Genomic DNA, 18,837 nt, shown 5'->3' on the forward strand with positions numbered 1-18,837 from the left:
AAATATATTCAAATAGAAAACGGAATAATTATAATTGAATAAAAGCATAATCCTAAACCCTAATAAATAATATTTTCTTGAAAAAAGAAAAAGAAAAACACGTACTGAAGAATTACAGACAGTAAGAGGGGATTTTTTTTAAAGGTTGCAATAAACAATTTTGTGCTGCTAGGATAATGACTGTTTCCAGACAGTTTTCCCAAACACTCCCTCCATCCACCATTGTTCAGCAAATTGTCTCACCCAAACTCAAGCTTCCCCATTTTCAGACTGACTAACACATATTTTGCTTACAGAGTCTGGAGCTGTCACAGGAACAGGTGTGATTTCTCAAGACACCTATTTCAGTCGTCTGTCAAATAAGACATTTGATGCTGAAAGAAAATGCTTACAGCAGCTACTGTATACGGAATTAAAATGGGGTCGAATTTGTTTTTATATGGTCTTTAAAGTATTACCACCTATTCCAATCAGTGTTAGTTTGGAGATGCTATTTTAAAAGGACTGAGACTTATATCAGAGAGAGACACACAATAGATACACACATTTTGCGCCTCGGGCATTTTTTACAGCTGACACTAAAAATGCCAGCTGAGGCTCGACGAACCGATTCTGCCTCACTCGTCTCTCTCCATCCATCCATCTATACACACTCCCGCTCTGTATTTAATATAATGTGTGTGTGTGAGCACAATCAGTCAGTCAGGCTCCTCCCACCTCTGAATCATATTCACCCTGTGAAACACACCAGCTGTGTCTCAATGGGCCTTACACTTGGTTAGTCGATGAAGCCCCAAATCAACAGGTTTCCTATTTGATGTGCTTTACTTGTATGACCAAAGGAGGATGCAAAATAAGTAGAATCATGTAAAATAACAACAGTAGAAATTGAGTAAACAAGGATTAAGAAATAAAAGTAATTGAAATAATTGAATATTTGAAAGATAAAAGGTAAATAAGAACCCCAAAAAATCTAAAATAAATAAATAAAATTAAACAAACTGAAAAATATCTAAATAAAACATTTCTAAAATAAAACAAAAAATACTTTAAATCAAGAAGAAACACTACTTTAAATTGTAAACAAAATGAAAAAACGTTTATTATAAAAGAAATTTAAAAGTATAATGTGCTACAATAAAATACTATTTAAAGTAAATTAAATTAAATACTAAAATTAAATGAATTAAAAGAAAATAATTATTAGAAAAATAAAAAATAATCAACAATAAATAAAAATAGCATGAAGTTAATGAAATAAAATACAAAAACAAAACGAAATGAAATAATATTTTTAAAAATAAAACCATATGTAAAAAAAATAAAAATACTATTTAAATAAATTACTATTTTAATTTAAATTAAATTAATTAAAAAAATACATTTACTTGAACAAAAGTGTGTTCTGCACTCATCTCTCATAATTACACCAACTTCTCAAACAAGATATCTGAGCTCAAATGCAAGATATCCCAGCAGCTCGCTTTCACACTTTCACACAAACACATGTAATGGTGCACTGGTGATGGTCGGGCACTGGTGGGGTGGCAGGGGACCAGACAGGGCTGGAAAGTTCCCAACTGTCAGCAGCTGCTCCTGCCATTGTCACCTATTCTGTCAGCAAAACAGCCTGTGAGAGGTACATACACATACACACACACACACACACACACAGAGAGAGAGAAAGAGAGAGAGAGAGAGAGCTGATTCCCAGATCTTCTCCCTCAGAAACACACATTAGTGACGATAACCGCTGATCATTTCTCATTGAACGGCTGTATCACCGATCCTCCGAGTGCATCTGTCACTGTCAACTCACTGTCCAACAAGTTCAAACACACTGATCTCATAAAGCCACAGGTGCTCGTGATGACATCATCAGAACAGCTGACGCATCCAATCCACGCAACGCGCTTCAGGATCATAAAGGCTTAGCTCAGCCCTAAAATACAAATGATGTTATCGTTTATTTAGCCTGATGTCTTTTAAAAGCAGATTGTTCTTGCTGCTCTTTACCAAATAATAAAACCGGATGGGAATGGGTGCTGTTGAACTCCAAACATGACAAAAAGAGCAACAAAGCAAAGAGCAACCCCCCCAACCCAACCCCCACCCAAAAAATGGCTTTAAGTCAGTTATTTATATCTTTTGCTGTAGTGTGTCAGTAGGAAATATCAGTTTACATTTCCAAACATTCTTTTTGCCATTAATTGTAATAATCCAGTGAGATTTGTGTATGCACAAGGAGTCTGACAACAGCCGGTATGATCTGATCTCACCATCATCGAGTCTGTCTGTGATTACATGAAGAAACAGAAAAAACTGAGACAAACTAAATCCAGAAGAACTGCGGGAACGTCTCCGAGATGCTTGAAGAAACCTTCCTGCAAAGCTACAGTACTGTGAAAAGTACTGGCACTTGTGTTAAAATGCTGTAAAGTGAGAATGCTTTCAAAAAATTAAATCAGAAATTGAATTTATTTATGATTTAACTTCTATTAACTAATTCAAATCAATATATGGTGTAACGACCCTTTGCGTTTAAAACGGCTTTTGTCCAGGTACACTTGCGCATGGTTTTTCAGGGAGCTTTGCAGGAAGGTTTCTTCAAAAATCTTGGAGACGTTCCCGCATATTAACATGCCTAAGACTTTTGCACAGTACTGTACCTTAAAAACAGTAACATTGTGAAATATTATTACAATTTAGTGTAATAATTCTGTAATAATTTAAAATTCTAATATTACTGTATTTTTTATCACATAAATGCAGCCTTGGTGAGAATAAAATACTTCTTTCAAAAACATCTATCTATTAATCTATCTATTCCAAACTTGCTAGACTGGCAGTGTATCAAGTCATCTGAGGCCTATAAAGTCTTTGACACAACAACACTTACTGTAACATGCCAGTTCATGTAGACTGTATGTTTCAAAACTTTAAAGAAGCTGCTCAGGCTTTAAATAAGTGAAATCATCTGTCTCAATGCCAGTCAGTGCCGTCCATCATCACAGTTTAAACACAATCCAAAGAGACTCTGGCATTCACACATCAAAGAAATGGCACAAAACATGACATTTTCCTGGATCCTGTGTCAGGAACAGATGGTTACCGCTAAAGATGAGTTCATGAACTCAAAATGTTTAAATCTTAAACAGGTTTTAGAACCAGTTTCAACCACTGCATGCACTATATAATTATGTTCTTTTAATACATACAATTATGACAATGATGAACTACATATAAGAATGTAAGCATCTAAGTAGCCATCCATCCATATATGTATGTATCCATTACGCCGGTTTCACACTGCATGCATTAGCAGAGCGTAAGCAGCGCAGGAGCAGCGCGTATGGTGAGCAGGAGCAGGACACGCGCGTGTTGCTTTCACACTGGTAGCGTTTGTCACGCCCGGCTGAACCGCGGCGTGTGTACAGACAGAGTACTCTATAATGGATAAGTTGGCATTGCTTTATTTCGTTTTCAAATACATTTAAGAGAAAAGACTTGTCAAGAAGCTTATTTTATTAAACATGTCATTTATATATCTTTTGGTTCATCTTTGTTTTTATTGTTCTGGCAACAAGTTTGTTTTTGGACATTTGTTTTCTTTTTAAATTGCTGTTGGTCATTTGATTGACTGTTTAAAACACAATAGATATCATCAATGCACTTTTTGGATAAAACCGGTGTATTTTGGCCATGATCAATGCATTGTCACTTTAATTCAGCGTAAGCAGCGCAGCAAAAATAGACTCGGCGCCGAAACCCCCGCTGCACTGCTGTTCACGCGACGCTCCTGCTTGACGCTCACGCGCTGCTCCTGCTCCCGGTGTGAATGCACTCACTGATTAACATGGACGCCGAAAAAAATACGCGCTGTTCACGCGCCGCTGACGCTTGCGGTGTGAAACCGGCGTCAGGGGTGTAACAATTAGCCTGACTACGTCAGACTTCGTACTTCCGCTCAATTTCATTTCGCTTCTGTACTCAGTCTGAGACAGCGTCATAGCTTTCCGTTTTCCTCCGGCCTGAAAATAGCCGGCCAATCAACGAACAGAGGGCGGGCTGAGAGCCGTGACGTAGACGCTGATTGGATGCATAGATTTACTTCACATAATCTGCAAAAGTCGTTCACAGCCATGTTCACTCCGGTATTTCGCTCGATGGTTTTTGTTTTCGCATCATACATGTGTTTACAGTAGAAGTTAGATGCGGCTGAGCATGCGCATAACACACACCATAACCAAACGTTATGTGATTGGCTTACGGGTAACCAATGATTTTAAACTTCAGTCAAGCGCCCCCCCGCGAGAGAGAAAACACTTCTCTATTATGCCATTCCAGACTCTGTCTACGAAGCAAAGCGAAGTAGCAGAGTTTGGTATTACCAGGCTATGTAACGATACCCTCATGTCACGATTCGATATATATCACGATACGATATTATTGCAATACTATACTCATAGTCATTAGCCTGGAAATCCAGACCTAAATCTGAAAGATTAATGGTCTGGCATCGACTAATGAAAATCAGCCAGCTCGAGGGGCGGCACCAAGCATGCATTTGAAAATCTCACTGCACGCAATTGGATAACACTACGACCAATCACAACATCGCTTAGCCACCAGCGGAGCTAACTGGTAGATTAGACTCTTACTGTATCCGGTCGGCAAAACAGCAAAAACGCCCTTCTTGCAAAGGAACAATTCGAGCGCCGTCTTCTATTCCTGTTTTAGATAAAAAGCCAAATCTAACTCAACTTTCAAACAACCGGTGTTCATCCATAGCCATTTTGCAATGTTTACTAATGACTTCGACGTCACAGCGCTGTCGTCATCTGTTTAGCTCGCCTCTGGCCCGCCTATATCAGATACACCGATGTGATTGGTGCAGCTTGGATACAAGGGCATAGTTAATGAGCATCATTTAATCGACGCCAGAGTAAACTCGCTGAGCAAATTCAACTTGTGCTCTCGCGAGAACTCTGGATTTCCAGGGTACCAAGTCATATGATAAAAGGTTAACAAAAAAACGAACTGTTGATTAAAATGCTAAATTTGGTATTACATTGGGTGTGGAAATGAATAGGCTTGGACTTGGTGCTGGAAACCCAATGCACAGGAAAATAGAGACACCAGAGTACAAATATTCATGATTCTGAACGAATATGCTTGCACTCTGTCACTGACTAAAATAACGTAGGCCACATTTTACTGGTAACATAAGACATTTGGCATTATCAGGACCCACAAATATTTCCCCATTGCATTATTATATATAGTAGTTAATGTAGTACTGACAATAAAACTCTGAAAACTTGATTTTTTTCCCTCACATAGTAATTTTTTTTCTTTTTTGGGGGTTGAACTATCCACGATACATATTGTTGCTTTTTTGCTTTGCGATATATTGTGACACGACAAACCTAGTATCCATCAATCTCCATCTCTCTCTCCGAACACATTACTGGGGTCAACATTAAAGAAATTACACACGCTGAAGCCTCAAAATATGCTATTCAACACATTTAATGTGTTGGCAACATCATAAATAGCTGTTTTTGGTTCACAGACACAGTAATTTCACACAAATAGTGTATGGGAAAACGAGAAATGCTTACGCCAGTTAGGAGGAACATGTGGAGCTCTGCTGGGAAGTTGAACTATTCGGGAAACAGTGACAGATTTGTGTGTTGCACTGGGATGGGCTTTCCTCCTGCACTCTGACCCTATAGACGAGCCCGCCTGACTTCAGTGATGCTGTAAACCACCAGAGACTGACTGATCATCACTTCACACACACAAGAGCAGGGCATGCAGAAGACACATGCAGGGTTACGTAATGGCCGGAAGAAGGCACATCCACAAGTTGTTTACCAGGACATGCTCACACACCTGCTCACACACCTGTCTGTATCACTTACACACAGAAACATCATCTGCACTTCAGTGTCCTGAAAGACACGCTTCAATCTCATATATAAAGTCCAAAATGTTGGGGTCTGTAATGTTTTTGAAAGAAGTTTCTACTGCTTACCAAAGCTGCATTTATTTTAATGCATTTAAAAATGTAATTTATTCCTGTGATCAAAGCTGAATTTTCAGCATCATTACTCCAGTCTTCAGTGTCACATGATCCTTCAGAAATCATTCTAATATGCTGATTTGCTGCTCAATAAATGATTTCTTATTATTATCAATGTTGAAAACATCATGCTGCTTAATATCTCTGTGGAAACTGACAATTTCTTTTCAGGATTCTTTAATAATGGAAAATAGAAAAAAAGAATAGTATTTATTTGAATTATAAAACTATCATAAATATATATACTGGTCATAAAATTAGAATATCATCAAAAAGTTGATTTATTTCAAGAATTCAACTTAACAGGTGAAACTAATATTATATAGACTCATTACATGCAAAGTGAGATATTTCAAGCCTTTATTTGTTATAATTTTGATGATTATGGCTTACAGCTTATGAAACCCACGAAATCAAAATCCCAGAAAATTTGAATATTACATGAAATCACACAGTAATCACACAGTGATACCATGGTCATTGAACCAGGTTTTGGTTCTTTTGGCAGTGTGGGCAGGTGCAAATCCTGCTGGAAAATGAAGGAAGCATGAAGTGCTCTGAAAATGTCCTGGTAGACGGCTGCGTTGACTCTGGATTTTATAAAGCACAGTGGACCAAAGTCCTCTTTTCTGATGAGAGCAAATTTTGCATCTCATTTGGAAACCAAGGTCCCAGAGTCTGGAGGAAGAATGGAGAGGCACACAATCCAAGATGCTGGAAGTCCAGTGTGAAGTTTCCACAGTCTGTGTTGGTTTAGGGAGCCATGTCATCGGCCGGTGTTGGTCCACTGTGCTGTCCACTCAACGCAGCCGTCTACCAGGACATTTCCAGAGCACTTCATGCTTCCTTCATTTTCCAGCAGGATTTGCACCTGCCCACACTGCCAAAAGAACCAAAACCTGGTTCAATGACCATGGTATCACTGTGTGATTACTGTGTGATTTCATGTAATATTCTAATTTTCTGGGATTTTGATTTCGTGGGTTTCATAAGCTGTAAGCCATAATCATCAAAATTATAACAAATAAAGGCTTGAAATATCTCACTTTGCATGTAATGAGTCTATATATTAGTTTCACCTGTTAAGTTGAATTCTTGAAATAAATCAACTTTTTGATGATATTCTAATTTTATGACCAGCACCTGTATATAGATGATATGATGTCACTTTTGAACAAATTAAGTTCTTACGGAATAAAAGTATTAATTTTTTTATTTTTTATTCTAACTCCAAATTTTAAGCAGTAGTGTGTATATGGGTCATATTTTACCAAATATATATATATATATCTTTTTTAACTTTTACATGACCCAAATTCCCATTAATGTAATGCAGCTGGATATTTTTTTTCTTTTCTTTTTTTCTACAATTATTCTCGGTGGTGAGTCTCAAAGTCATTTCTAATGTGAACATGATTAATTGTCATAACAATAAAAAGTGACAATACTTAGATATATCATTTATTTATTTATTGATTTTGATTTTGAGGAGAAAAGCTTCACCTGACAGGTTTCGTGAGATTCATCCTCATATGCCGACAGAAGGAAGAAAAATGGGCAATAACTTTCAGAAACAGTCAGCTTGTGTAATTGGCTCCCGAGGCTGTATATGAAACACGCTTGGGTCGAAAAAAAAGAAGTAAATAATAGAAAAAAACCCACACAATCAGCAAGAACAGTCAAGGACAAAAGAAAGCAAACATAGGAAACTCCCCTCCAGGAAAAGACATAAAAAAATTGCAGCCATAACAACAGAGAACTGCTCTATTGTGTGAACTACAAAGATTTTCCATTCAACATTCTGGAAATGTAAATCCCATTGGAGGACACAATACCTGCACTCATGACAGGAACAGCAATTGGTTTAGTTAGAAAACGTCTTTTTTTCACTTTGGTCCGAACCCTTATTCAATGAGATATTATAAGGAACGCTCTCATTATCAGTATTGGGGAAAGTGACTATTAAAAGTAATGCGTTACAATATTGCGTAACTCCCTAAAAAAAAGTAACTAATTGGATTAGTTAGCAGCTCAAATAAATAAGTTCAACACACTTACTTCAGCAATAAAAACAAAACAAAAAAGAAACATAAATGTGGTTTAACTAAAGTCATTTTTGCTTATTAATATGATTGAATTGGATCATTGAAGGTCTGCAGCAAAGACATTGGTTAATAAAGTGAGATTAAATACATTAAGTACATTTGTGTTATTTCAAATATTTTATTATTGCGTTACTTGAAAAAGTAATCTGATTACATAACTCGTGTTGTTTGTAACGCGTTACCCCATGTAGTTCTACACCTGAATGACTTTTGTGGAACACAAAATATATATAGAGTTCATAGTGAGCAGTCAAGCGCTGTAAAGGAACAAAATATGACCAAAACAATTAGCTTGGTGTGCTGTAATGCCACTTTCTTGGAGTGAACTTTGACTGATTTGCAATAAAAAAATTTTTTTTAAATAAAATAATAATAATAATAATAATATATCTATCTATCTATCTAACTAAAACTTACTATTATATTACTAAAAAGTAAACAAAACAAAAAAACAAAAAAATGAAAATAAAAATGTAGGCTAATTCTAAATATTAATACAACTATAATAAAACTAAAATAACACTGGACCATACAAACAAAAATAAAAAGATTGAGACATGAACATGCCAAACTTTTAGCAAAATGCATTTATTAATGCCCAAATGCAATCATTTAAAATGCAAAAAATAGCAATGATTATTTACAGGGCTCAATATCAAGACATGAGCAAACAACATGTGAACAAAACAATCCCTTCCACATCAATGATCTTAAAAAAACAAAAACTTTCAAATGAGAAAACATAAAGGGGAAAGACCAAGAGGTTTGCAAACACTGCACAGAATAAGATCTAGAAGAATCCAGCATATCTGACCCAGAATCAGCTGTTTGAGTGAGGTGGCTCTACCAGGAGCTGAAGTCTCCAAAACCTGCTCTGCCTTTGTGTTTCTTGGCAGGAGCTTCACTAGTGGAGGGTTTGTCACCATCTGGGTGGGAATGTTTCCTGATGAAGGAGAGTGAATGAGACGTTAAAGTTAATTAGGTTTGTGTAACTGATTCAGTAGTGATTATATATGCGAGTCCGACCTCAGCAGTTTGTTTGGCACGTTTCACAGCGCAGTGTTTTGTGAATCTGTCAAAGTAAATGCAGACCTTGCAAAAGAGGCTGTTATTGAAGGAAACCGAGCTGGACCTTGAACATAATTCTTATTACTCATTTCACAAGCAGAGGTTAGCCAATGACATAATTCCTTTACATAAAGTGGTCTTAAAGGTACAGTAGCACATGTTTAAATCAATGTTTCATAAAAGGTGAAAAAAATGGTTATGCATTTATTAAACACTTTGAATTTTTTATTTATCAATTTATCATTTCCCATCTTCCCTCTATCATTTTATCCTTTCATCTTAAAGAATCTCAATTGCAGTTCTTTGAATTACTTTGAGCTTCTATAATTATCAATATTTACCATGGTAAATATTGGCCAAAATGTGATTCAAAGCAATAATTTGAGAGTCTTTTTGACCAGAAATATTTCAAAGACAGAAAACAAAGTTCCTCATGTTGCGTTAGCTTGCAAGACTCTTTACACCAATTCAGGTTAATTAATTTATTTTGCTTTGATGTTGAAGATTCAACAGCGACTAGAAAAATTAGTTGTAACCCTGTGTGTGTGTGTGTGTGTGTGTGTGTGTGTGTGTGATCCAGATCTCAGGTGTGAGCAGCAGGTGTTCACATCGCTCTGTATGCATGTGCTTGTCTCTTTAACAGTCAGTCAGTGTGTTAGGGAGAGTGTGTGTGTGTGTGTGTGTGTGTGTGTGTGTGTGTGTGTGTGTGTGTGTGTGTGTGTGTGTGTGTGTGTGTGTGAGAGAGAAACAGTGGGGTTGTGAGGGATAATTAGAAAGATCTCCTGCCATTCTCAGTAAACTTTGCTCATATCCTGAGCCCTGCTGTGGTGTGGGACAAACCCCTCACCAGTAACACACACAAACACACACATTTGCCATAATATGAAGCTTATTTTATATTTAAGTTATTCATTATTAATAACTTAAAACAGTAGCATCCACTGAAAGCCGTGCACATTATTATAATAGGCTACGACACTATCCATCCATCCATCTATAATTTCTTTGCCTTTTTGACCAGAAATATTACAAAGCAAAAAACGAATTTCCTCATGATTCTTTACACCAATTCAGGTTTAATAATTTATTTTGCCTTGATGATGAAGATTCAACAGCGACTGAAAACACATTTGTAATCCTATAACCTTTTGATAAATAACAACAAATAACTTTTATTTTCAGAAATCAAGCAGTGAAATATTGCTTTTAATAAATAGCTTGTTGTGGTAAATATGAGGATTACCAGAGCAAATTTCAAAGGACTATAAAAGTCAACAGAGTGATGAATTACTTGTGTGCTTGGAGGAAAGGTTCTGGTAATGCAACTCATATTTATGACCTTAATAATGATCATTATTTGATCATTCTAGAGGTAATAAATATGAGTTACCATTACCAGAACCTCCTCACTGTTGTGAGAGAAAAAGTTGTGGATTTTAAACCGAAGTAAATCAATGCAATATCTTGCAATATAAAAATATCAAAGTCGTCTTGCAATATTATGAGGTGGTCATATTCAGCAACCGTGCATCATATCACAGATGAGTGTGAACTCACGTGGCAGCCATGTTGATGTATTTGCCCACTCCTGGTTTGAAGACTTTAGGCTTGTCCTCTGTTTTGGCTTTAGCTGAAGCAGAAGTTTGCGCTCTCTCTTCCTCCTGTTTCTGTGCTTCCTTCTCTCGCTCGGCTGCAATCTAAACACACACACGGTGTCACATCGACTGCACGCCATGAAAACAACAAACACGACACTGACTACATACATGCACACAAATGCTGACCTGTGCATCGGCTTCCTCATACGGATCCACAAATACTGAAGCGCTCAGCAACTTTATCTCAGACTGAGAATGTGAAACAGAAACAGAGATTCAGACTGAGAAAAAACACTCGACCTATTAGCATGCTGTTACCGTTTAAGAAATGAAAAGGCAAAGGGAAAAAAAAGTACTGAAGCAAATTATTCAAAAACTCTGTTGGCCCCAAGCTAAAATACAGTTTGCATTTTACATAAATGCTTAAAAAACATGAATAAACGTGTCTGTTTAAATTGGACTATTTTCTCTTTTGGCATTCTGGGATTTGACAGCAGGTGGAAAAATATAAACAAACAGGAGGTACCATGAGTCATGTTGCACAACCCTACACTCCTGACACACGCTTCTGCAACCGAATCATACATTTCTGATGCCTCAGAAGGGGAATAAATGGAATAAAATAACCTTGGGTTTGTCTGTCTTCGGATCACTTTCAACATTCTCCATCGCTGTGAGAGCCTCTAAACCACCAACCACTCTAAAAGAGAGCAAGAGAGGGACAGAAATCCTATTAAAACCCTGCTGCAAAGAGTAAATGAGGTAATATTCAGTGCCAAGTGGTGATAATATCACTAATGAGACTGGATCAAACCCTTTCACTGTAGACAACAAATTCGAACTTTTCTTAAAGTAACAGCACACCCCAAAATGAAAATTATGCAATTTACTTTAACTGTTATGATCCAAAAAGTGCGAAAAAGAAATAAAGGAATACGATTTAAGCAGTCCATATGATTGGTTTGCGATACTTTAAGTCTTATAAAATTATACAACAGCTTTTAACAATGTTATTATTGTTAACTAAATTAAAATCGTTTTCAATCACAGAAATAAAGCTGAAATAAATTTAAATGTAATACAAATGTTGCCTTAGTTGACAACTAACTAAAATTAAATTAAACTGCTAATTCAAAATAGTAATAAATTCTATAAATATTCTATAAATAATACTAAAATAAAACTCACTTTCAACGTGGTTTTCAGTGAATAATGACTGACAGAACTCACAGGCACACAAAGCTATCAAATGGCTTCAAAAGATTCGGAAAAGTGTGCAAAAGTTGTATGGATTGCTTTTGTGATCATTTCTTGCTTTTTGACGTTTTTGGAGCTTGACGGGCGCTAGTCACTGTGCACTTTCATTATATTCCTTCTTTTGTGTTTCACAGAAGAGTCACACAGGTTTAGTACATCATGAGGGTTAGTAAACAATTAAAGAGTATTCTAATAAAAAAAAATAAAAAAATGTATGAACTGTTTCTTTAACAAGTAGCTGTAGTTGCAGTTAAAAAGGTGATGATTCAGTGCCAAGCTGTGATAATATCTTGGATCAAATCTATAACGTTGTTTGTGTGTTAGAGCTATATGTGCACATGCTGTGTACTTTCTCTCTTTGCACAGCTGTTCCTGTGGGACATTTCATCTTTAACAGGGGCTCAGGTTTCTAGGTACCCCATAGGCTGAGGGTCGAGGGGCGAGTGTGTGCACTCACTGCACGTGCTCAGTAAGTGCACAGACTTTCTGCTGCTGTGGGGTGAGGGGTGCATGAGAGTGTGCACAGCAGTTTAGTCCAGGCTTATGCTGACAAGCCTCTGAATTCCACAGCTAGAGTCCAAGGGTTTCCACTCAATGCCAAATGGGCAAAGACTTTCCCTCAGAGTGAAAGTGTGTGTGTGTGTGTGTGTGTGTGTGTGTGTGTGTGTGTGTGTGTGTGTGTGTGTGCTGGAATGTTCTGATTCAACAGAAGACAAGCTTTCCCCCAAGAAGGACTTCACTCACACAGAAAGCTGACCAAATGAAGAATATACCAAAAATGCTACCCCCAAAATAGCAGTATGATGTTGAGATCCATTATTACCACTCAGGACAAGCAAGAAAGTCATTCACAGCTGCAAACAAGCTATTGATGCACTCTTGGGTCTGAGGGATGTGAATGTACACAGGTCAAATCTATTACTAAAGACAAATCCATAAATAAACGTACCTTCCAAACACAGTGTGTTTCCTGTCCAGGTATGCGCACGAGCGGAATGTTATGAAGCTGAAAGAAAACAGGAAAAATATTCTCATGTGAACCGAGTTTTTGTAACAGGGTAAATTTATATTTAAACTAGGTTTGTATTTAATGAGCAAAACACCAGTGCTTGTAAAGGCAAAACAACAACAACAACAACAACAACACAGTGTTGAAGATTAAGGTAAATTTAAGCTTTGATTCTTCCCATTTGTCATTGCTGGTTATTAATGGTTAAATGGCAAGGGTAAATTCATATTTAAATTAGATTTGTATATATATATTGAGCAAAACACCAGTGCTTGTAGAGGCAACAAAACTGTGCTGGTTATGAACGTTTAAATGCAAGAAAGACCACTCAAATCAGTATGCAAATACATAAGAAAATCAACAAGAATTCAGTATTCAAATTCTCTCTATCTATCTCTCAAATTTCTCTAAAACCGGTTTATAAAAAACCAAAAGTAGCCTAAAGTGGCCTATGATCCAAAGCTTGAATGGTGTCTGTATGTTAACAAGTTTGGCCTGAAATAATTGCAGAAGTTTAATACTTAAGGGATTTAGAACAAACTCAAACAGAATGTTCGAAACTGCCTGACAATCACTGTAATGAGCAGATGAAACATACTCACAACTGGGATTTATTTGTGTTGGGTCCTGAGTTAGCCATGCTCAGAATCCCACGACCCGTGTGAGACAGATTAGGCTTGAATTCATCCTTGAATGGCTTTCCCCAGAAAGACTCGCCTCCTGATATACACAACGACAGAAAGAGGATCGACAGGAGGGAAAAACATGAATATTAAAGATTTGTATGAGATTAAGAGTAACACATCATGACACCTGGCCAATAACAACCCTGCTGCATGTGCCATCACGTCTGGTATAATTGCACTGGAAGAACAAATCCAGTTGTGCACAACACAAAAACAACAATTACAATTACATTTACACACACAGAAACACATTAGTTTAAATGTAGTGTCATTTCTATGACACTAGCAGCACCAAACAGGATTGCAAAAAAACATACTTTGGTTCCCAGATATGGCTCAGGTCCCTCATTCAATGTCTTTGGGGTTTTGTCCTGCCTATGTTAAAAAGTGCCAGCATATCTCTCAAACAAAACCAAGTGATTTGAGGATAAATCCATGTCCATAGCACAAATGATGGTGAGGCAATTCACGTAATAGATTTTAATAGGTTTAGGGGTTTGTGCAAATCTCAAATACTTAGAATCAGCAATATGCTCAAATGAAGAAATCATACACTACCTTTCAAAAGTTTGGGGTCAGTAAGATTTTTCTGACTTTTTGAAAGAAATGAACACTTCAGAAATTATGCATTACATTGATCAGAAATGATGCAGTAAATTGATCAAAAGTGACAGTAAAGAGATTTATAATGTTAGATATGAATAATGTTATAACTTTCTAGTCATAAAAGAATTAAATGAAAAAAAAAAATCGATCACCGTTTCCACAAAAATATTAAGCAGCACAACTGTTTTCAACACTGATAATAATAAGAAATGTTTCTTGACCATCAAATCATCATATTAGAATGATTTCTGAAGGATCATGTGACACTGAAGACTGGAGTATTGATGCTGAAATCACAGGAATAAATTATATTTTATAATATATTAAAATAGAAAACGGCTATTTAAATTTTTGATAATATTTCACAAAATCAATGCAGCATTGGTGAACGTTATCAGTATCTTTTTAACGTTAGCAGCAGCAGTCTGACTACTCAATTCTTCCTACAGATTTTACACTGAAATATTAAAGCCGTTCAACTAAACTTGACCCAGATTGTCTTTTTCAATCACTTCAAATCATTTATAAAATGAACCCAGTGCCACATGCACAGATACCATGCATCGTCTTCTGCCACCATAAACAAACACCTCATGCCAAAGGCCTCCAAATCAGGTTCACTAATTAACGCTTCATCACGCTCAATCAAAAGCTCTGCTGGATGCGGCTCTCTCAGCGAGTGTTCGACATGAGACGTTTCTCAACTGCAGGATTTCTGTGACACCTGCACCTACTGAATTCACAAAGTCATCGCGAGTTTTAAAATCTTTTGTACTTCGCCGCACATGATTCTAGACGTAGAAGAGCAGGAAGGTGTTTTAACGTCCAGCAGCCGGTGTCGTTTACAGCGCACCAATCTACCTCTGAAAACTCTGCACACCCTCATAAACATTCCCCAGGTGACATTTCTGCATAATTTATGCCCTTGCTGACATTTCCTACCCCCATGCCACAGGCTTGATTAAAAAGGGAGGGGAAAAAAAGGGTTATAGGAAGTGGATGAAAATCAACCGGACAGAATAACAAGGCTGACATGATTAAAAACAATGAAAACATGATTTATTCATTTTGAGCACCTAAGGGACTACATTCAAGATTAAAATGTTAAAATCCAAAAGGTAGATGGTTAAATCCAAGGTTAAAACCAAGGATCTGTAGAAGTCTATGGGCCAAACATATCACAGCTGTTGCCCCAAAGACTTTTCTGAACGTGTTGTTTTAACAAACCAAGTTGAAACTTTTTTGTTGAATAACTGACAGCAATGTATATAACCTGTATTATTCCTTAAAATGATTTGGAAGCAGAGCTGAATAGCAATAATAAGAACTGAACAAATCATTTTAACATTAAATTTAAGATTAATAAAAAATAAAAATAAAAATTCATTATTTTGCAATAAACAAAAAATCATGTCCTCTGACTCATACAAAAACAAATTTCATACAAAGGCAAATGAGTAATTGAAGCTTCATGTTTTGAGTCGGCAGTGAGCAATTAAAAAATTATCTCTGATGAAAATATGTAACTGATTGTGATTAATATGATTAACCTGCAAATCAAACTAAATTGATTATAAATGCAATTGTATGATTGCCATCATTTTAACAAAATAACAACAATTAACAGACTCTGCGAATAAATATAGTACATCACGGCCGATGACTGCCACAAAACTAACTGGAACTTAGATTGTCTTCAGAGTCTTCTATATTCTATAATATTTCGATACTATATTCTTTGTCATATAGGAAAGATTTTATGAGCCTTTACTTATTTCCTTTCATTTGCCAACCATGTATACCTTTATACCTATTACCTACACATACACATCTAAAAACGTCACAGATGTCAACGTGAGTTGTGATGTTTTCTGCCGTACTGATCCCAAACTGCTGCATAAGAAGCCTTGATTAAATTTGGTAGATGAATCCAGCAGAATCATAATCATTGCACATTCATTCACAGCCTAACACAGAGCACCATTATTACAGAACGCAGCATCTCTTCAAAAGGAACATTGTGTGATTTGTCACACTCGTGACTTCTTGCTGCAGCATCCAAAACACATTTGGATAATTTGGTTAATACTATCTATTTTTCAACTAAATGGAGGAAAACAGGATGGCTGAACACATGATCAAAGCCTTCAAAATAATTTAACTAAGCCAAGTTACACGCTCAGAAAAAGAGTTCAAAAACTGTCAATACAAAGCTGTCTTTACAAAAGGTACACCTTTGTACCTTATTTACCCCTAAAGATGCATTAGTACCTAAAAGTGCATATTAATATCTTAAAGGTAACATTTGAAAGGGAACCATCCCAGTGACAGATTTTGTACCTTTTTTTTTTGTGCATTATGGTTTTGTATAATGCCAATATTTATCAGAACATATCTCTTAAAGGGATAGTTCACTTTGAAATAAATATTTGGTATGTTTTAGCTTACCTCAAGGGCATCCAAGATGTAGGTGTCTTTGTTTCCACAGTAGTTTCAATTTTGATATTTTTAGGTCAAACCGTTCTTTTCTGTCAGTCATATAATGCATGTCTATGGTCACCACCTCAAAGAGCATGCACAGAGAAGTCCAAATTAAACAATTCCCCATCGTAAGTACACATTGATGGCCTAAGACACGAAACAAGCGGTTTGTGTGAGAAAACGAACAGTATTTATATCGTTTTTACCTCTTATAACCACAGCCACGTCCAAGTGATCTGAGGGCGCGGGCGCTCCGGTCTGCGCAAGCGCCGGAAGTGATCTCTCGCGCGTGTACGTCACTCATTGTTTACACAGAGATTTCGGAAGTGTTACCTTTCACTGTGAAGATCTAAACCTATTTAGATATACAGGAAATCGCAATGGAAGACGATTTCGATATATCAACAGACACGCGCGAGAGATCACTTCCGGCGCTTGTGCAGACCGAAGCGCCCGCGCCCTCAGATCACTTGGACGTGGCTGTGGTTACAAGAGGTAAAAACGATATAAATACTGTTCGTTTTCTCACACAAGCCGCTCGTTTCGTGTCTTAGGCCATCAATGTGTACTTACATTTACGAGTCATTAAATCATGTTTAATTTGGACTTCTCTGTGCATGCTCTTTGAGGTGGTGACCATAGACATGCATTATATGACTGACAGACAGAACGGTTTGCCCTAAAAATATCAAAATTGAAACTACTGCGGAAACAAAGACACCTACATCTTGGATGCCCTTGAGGTAAGCTAAAACGTACCAAAAATTTATTTCAAAGTGAACTATCCCTTTAATGGTTCATAATTAAAGGTATATTTTCACTCAGAAATGTACTTACCCTCACGTTGTTCCAAACCTTTATGACTCCTACTGAAGCATTTTAACAATGTACTGGTCATTCTTCTATGCAATTCAAACTTGAAATCACTTTAAAAGTATCATAAGTGTCCATATAATTTTTACATGTCATACACTACTTTTTTTTTTTTTTATTAAATGAAGAACAGACTGCATATTAAGTTGTTATTTGATGCAATTGGAATCACTGACAGAATTGGTCCAATTAGTGAGTAAATCACTCATGTGTTTTGAGCTGTATAAACAGATTCATTAGATCTAACTCATTCCTTCCCAGATTGGACATCACTACTTGCCAAAGGAAAACTAGGATGAATTTTCAGTGTACAGCAACATCAATTTTAGTCTGTTTGTCCCACAATCTCTATCATATTGCTCAAGAAGACTGCTTCATCCAATTTTAGGGTGCATTTATGGTGCTTTTTTGTAATTTTGTCCTTGTTTGCTTTCATTATATTGAAAAGAGTGGTCAGGAAATTAGTTGAAAGTTCTTCTTTTGTGTTCTATAGAAGAAAGTCATACAGGTTTGAAACAACATAATAGTGCGAGCAAATAATGATGATTTTCATTTTTGTGTGAACTATTCCCTTACAAAAAAGGGCATGTGTTTTTAATCATTTAATTAACCTATTGTACATGGAGTGTCACATATAGAGAAGGATTGAGGACACTGCAAACTCTTCTCTAACATCCGTGAACATTCACTCAAATGACTAAAAGCACATATTTTGGGCAGGCAATCAACAGTTTGCTCTGATGCATCTCTATTTGCATCTATTTTTAGGTAAAAATGCAATTGCAAATCTTGTCTCAATGTGCGTGATAATACACGAGTGAGAATGGCTGGAAGATAGAAGCTGCTTCTAACCTTCAAGTCTAATACTCAACACTTTAAATTCACTCTCTGTTCATGAAAAATCATTCGGTCTACTTCCCTGTTCACTTCTTGCTCTCAATCTTTCTCTCTACACAAGAGTCTCAGGTGAGGCTGGTGCATTTTTTATGGGATTGAATTTTAGATACGTACAAGACCATTCAAGGGAATAGAGTGCACAAGCTCTTTATCCTTTCTTTTCCTTAGT

At 36.6% G+C, this 18,837-nt stretch overlaps 1 protein-coding gene and 1 long non-coding RNA gene across 2 annotated transcripts in view; one reads left to right on the plus strand and one right to left on the minus strand.

Moving 5' to 3' along the window:
• Nucleotides 1-5,449: 5,449 nt before the first annotated feature.
• On the plus strand, nt 5,450-8,918 carry LOC309499578. The gene is made up of 2 exons (XR_014206286.1): nt 5,450-8,076; nt 8,119-8,918. It is a non-coding gene; the product is annotated as an uncharacterized lncRNA (long non-coding RNA).
• The window catches only part of ppil2 (peptidylprolyl isomerase (cyclophilin)-like 2), a 36,385-nt gene continuing 26,310 nt past the window's right edge, over nt 8,763-18,837 (minus strand). The window contains exons 15-20 of the mRNA XM_082170841.1: nt 13,728-13,845; nt 13,066-13,122; nt 11,487-11,559; nt 11,046-11,108; nt 10,819-10,958; nt 8,763-9,136 (exon numbers count right to left, since the gene is read on the minus strand). Coding sequence (XP_082026967.1) covers nt 9,037-9,136; nt 10,819-10,958; nt 11,046-11,108; nt 11,487-11,559; nt 13,066-13,122; nt 13,728-13,845 — 551 coding nt within the window. The 3' untranslated portion in view covers nt 8,763-9,036. The remainder of the gene's footprint in view (nt 9,137-10,818; nt 10,959-11,045; nt 11,109-11,486; nt 11,560-13,065; nt 13,123-13,727; nt 13,846-18,837) is intronic.

The sequence above is a fragment of the Leuciscus leuciscus genome (assembly GCF_965113295.1).
Source record: "Leuciscus leuciscus genome assembly, chromosome: 5".
NCBI classification, from domain to species: domain Eukaryota; kingdom Metazoa; phylum Chordata; class Actinopteri; order Cypriniformes; family Leuciscidae; genus Leuciscus; species Leuciscus leuciscus.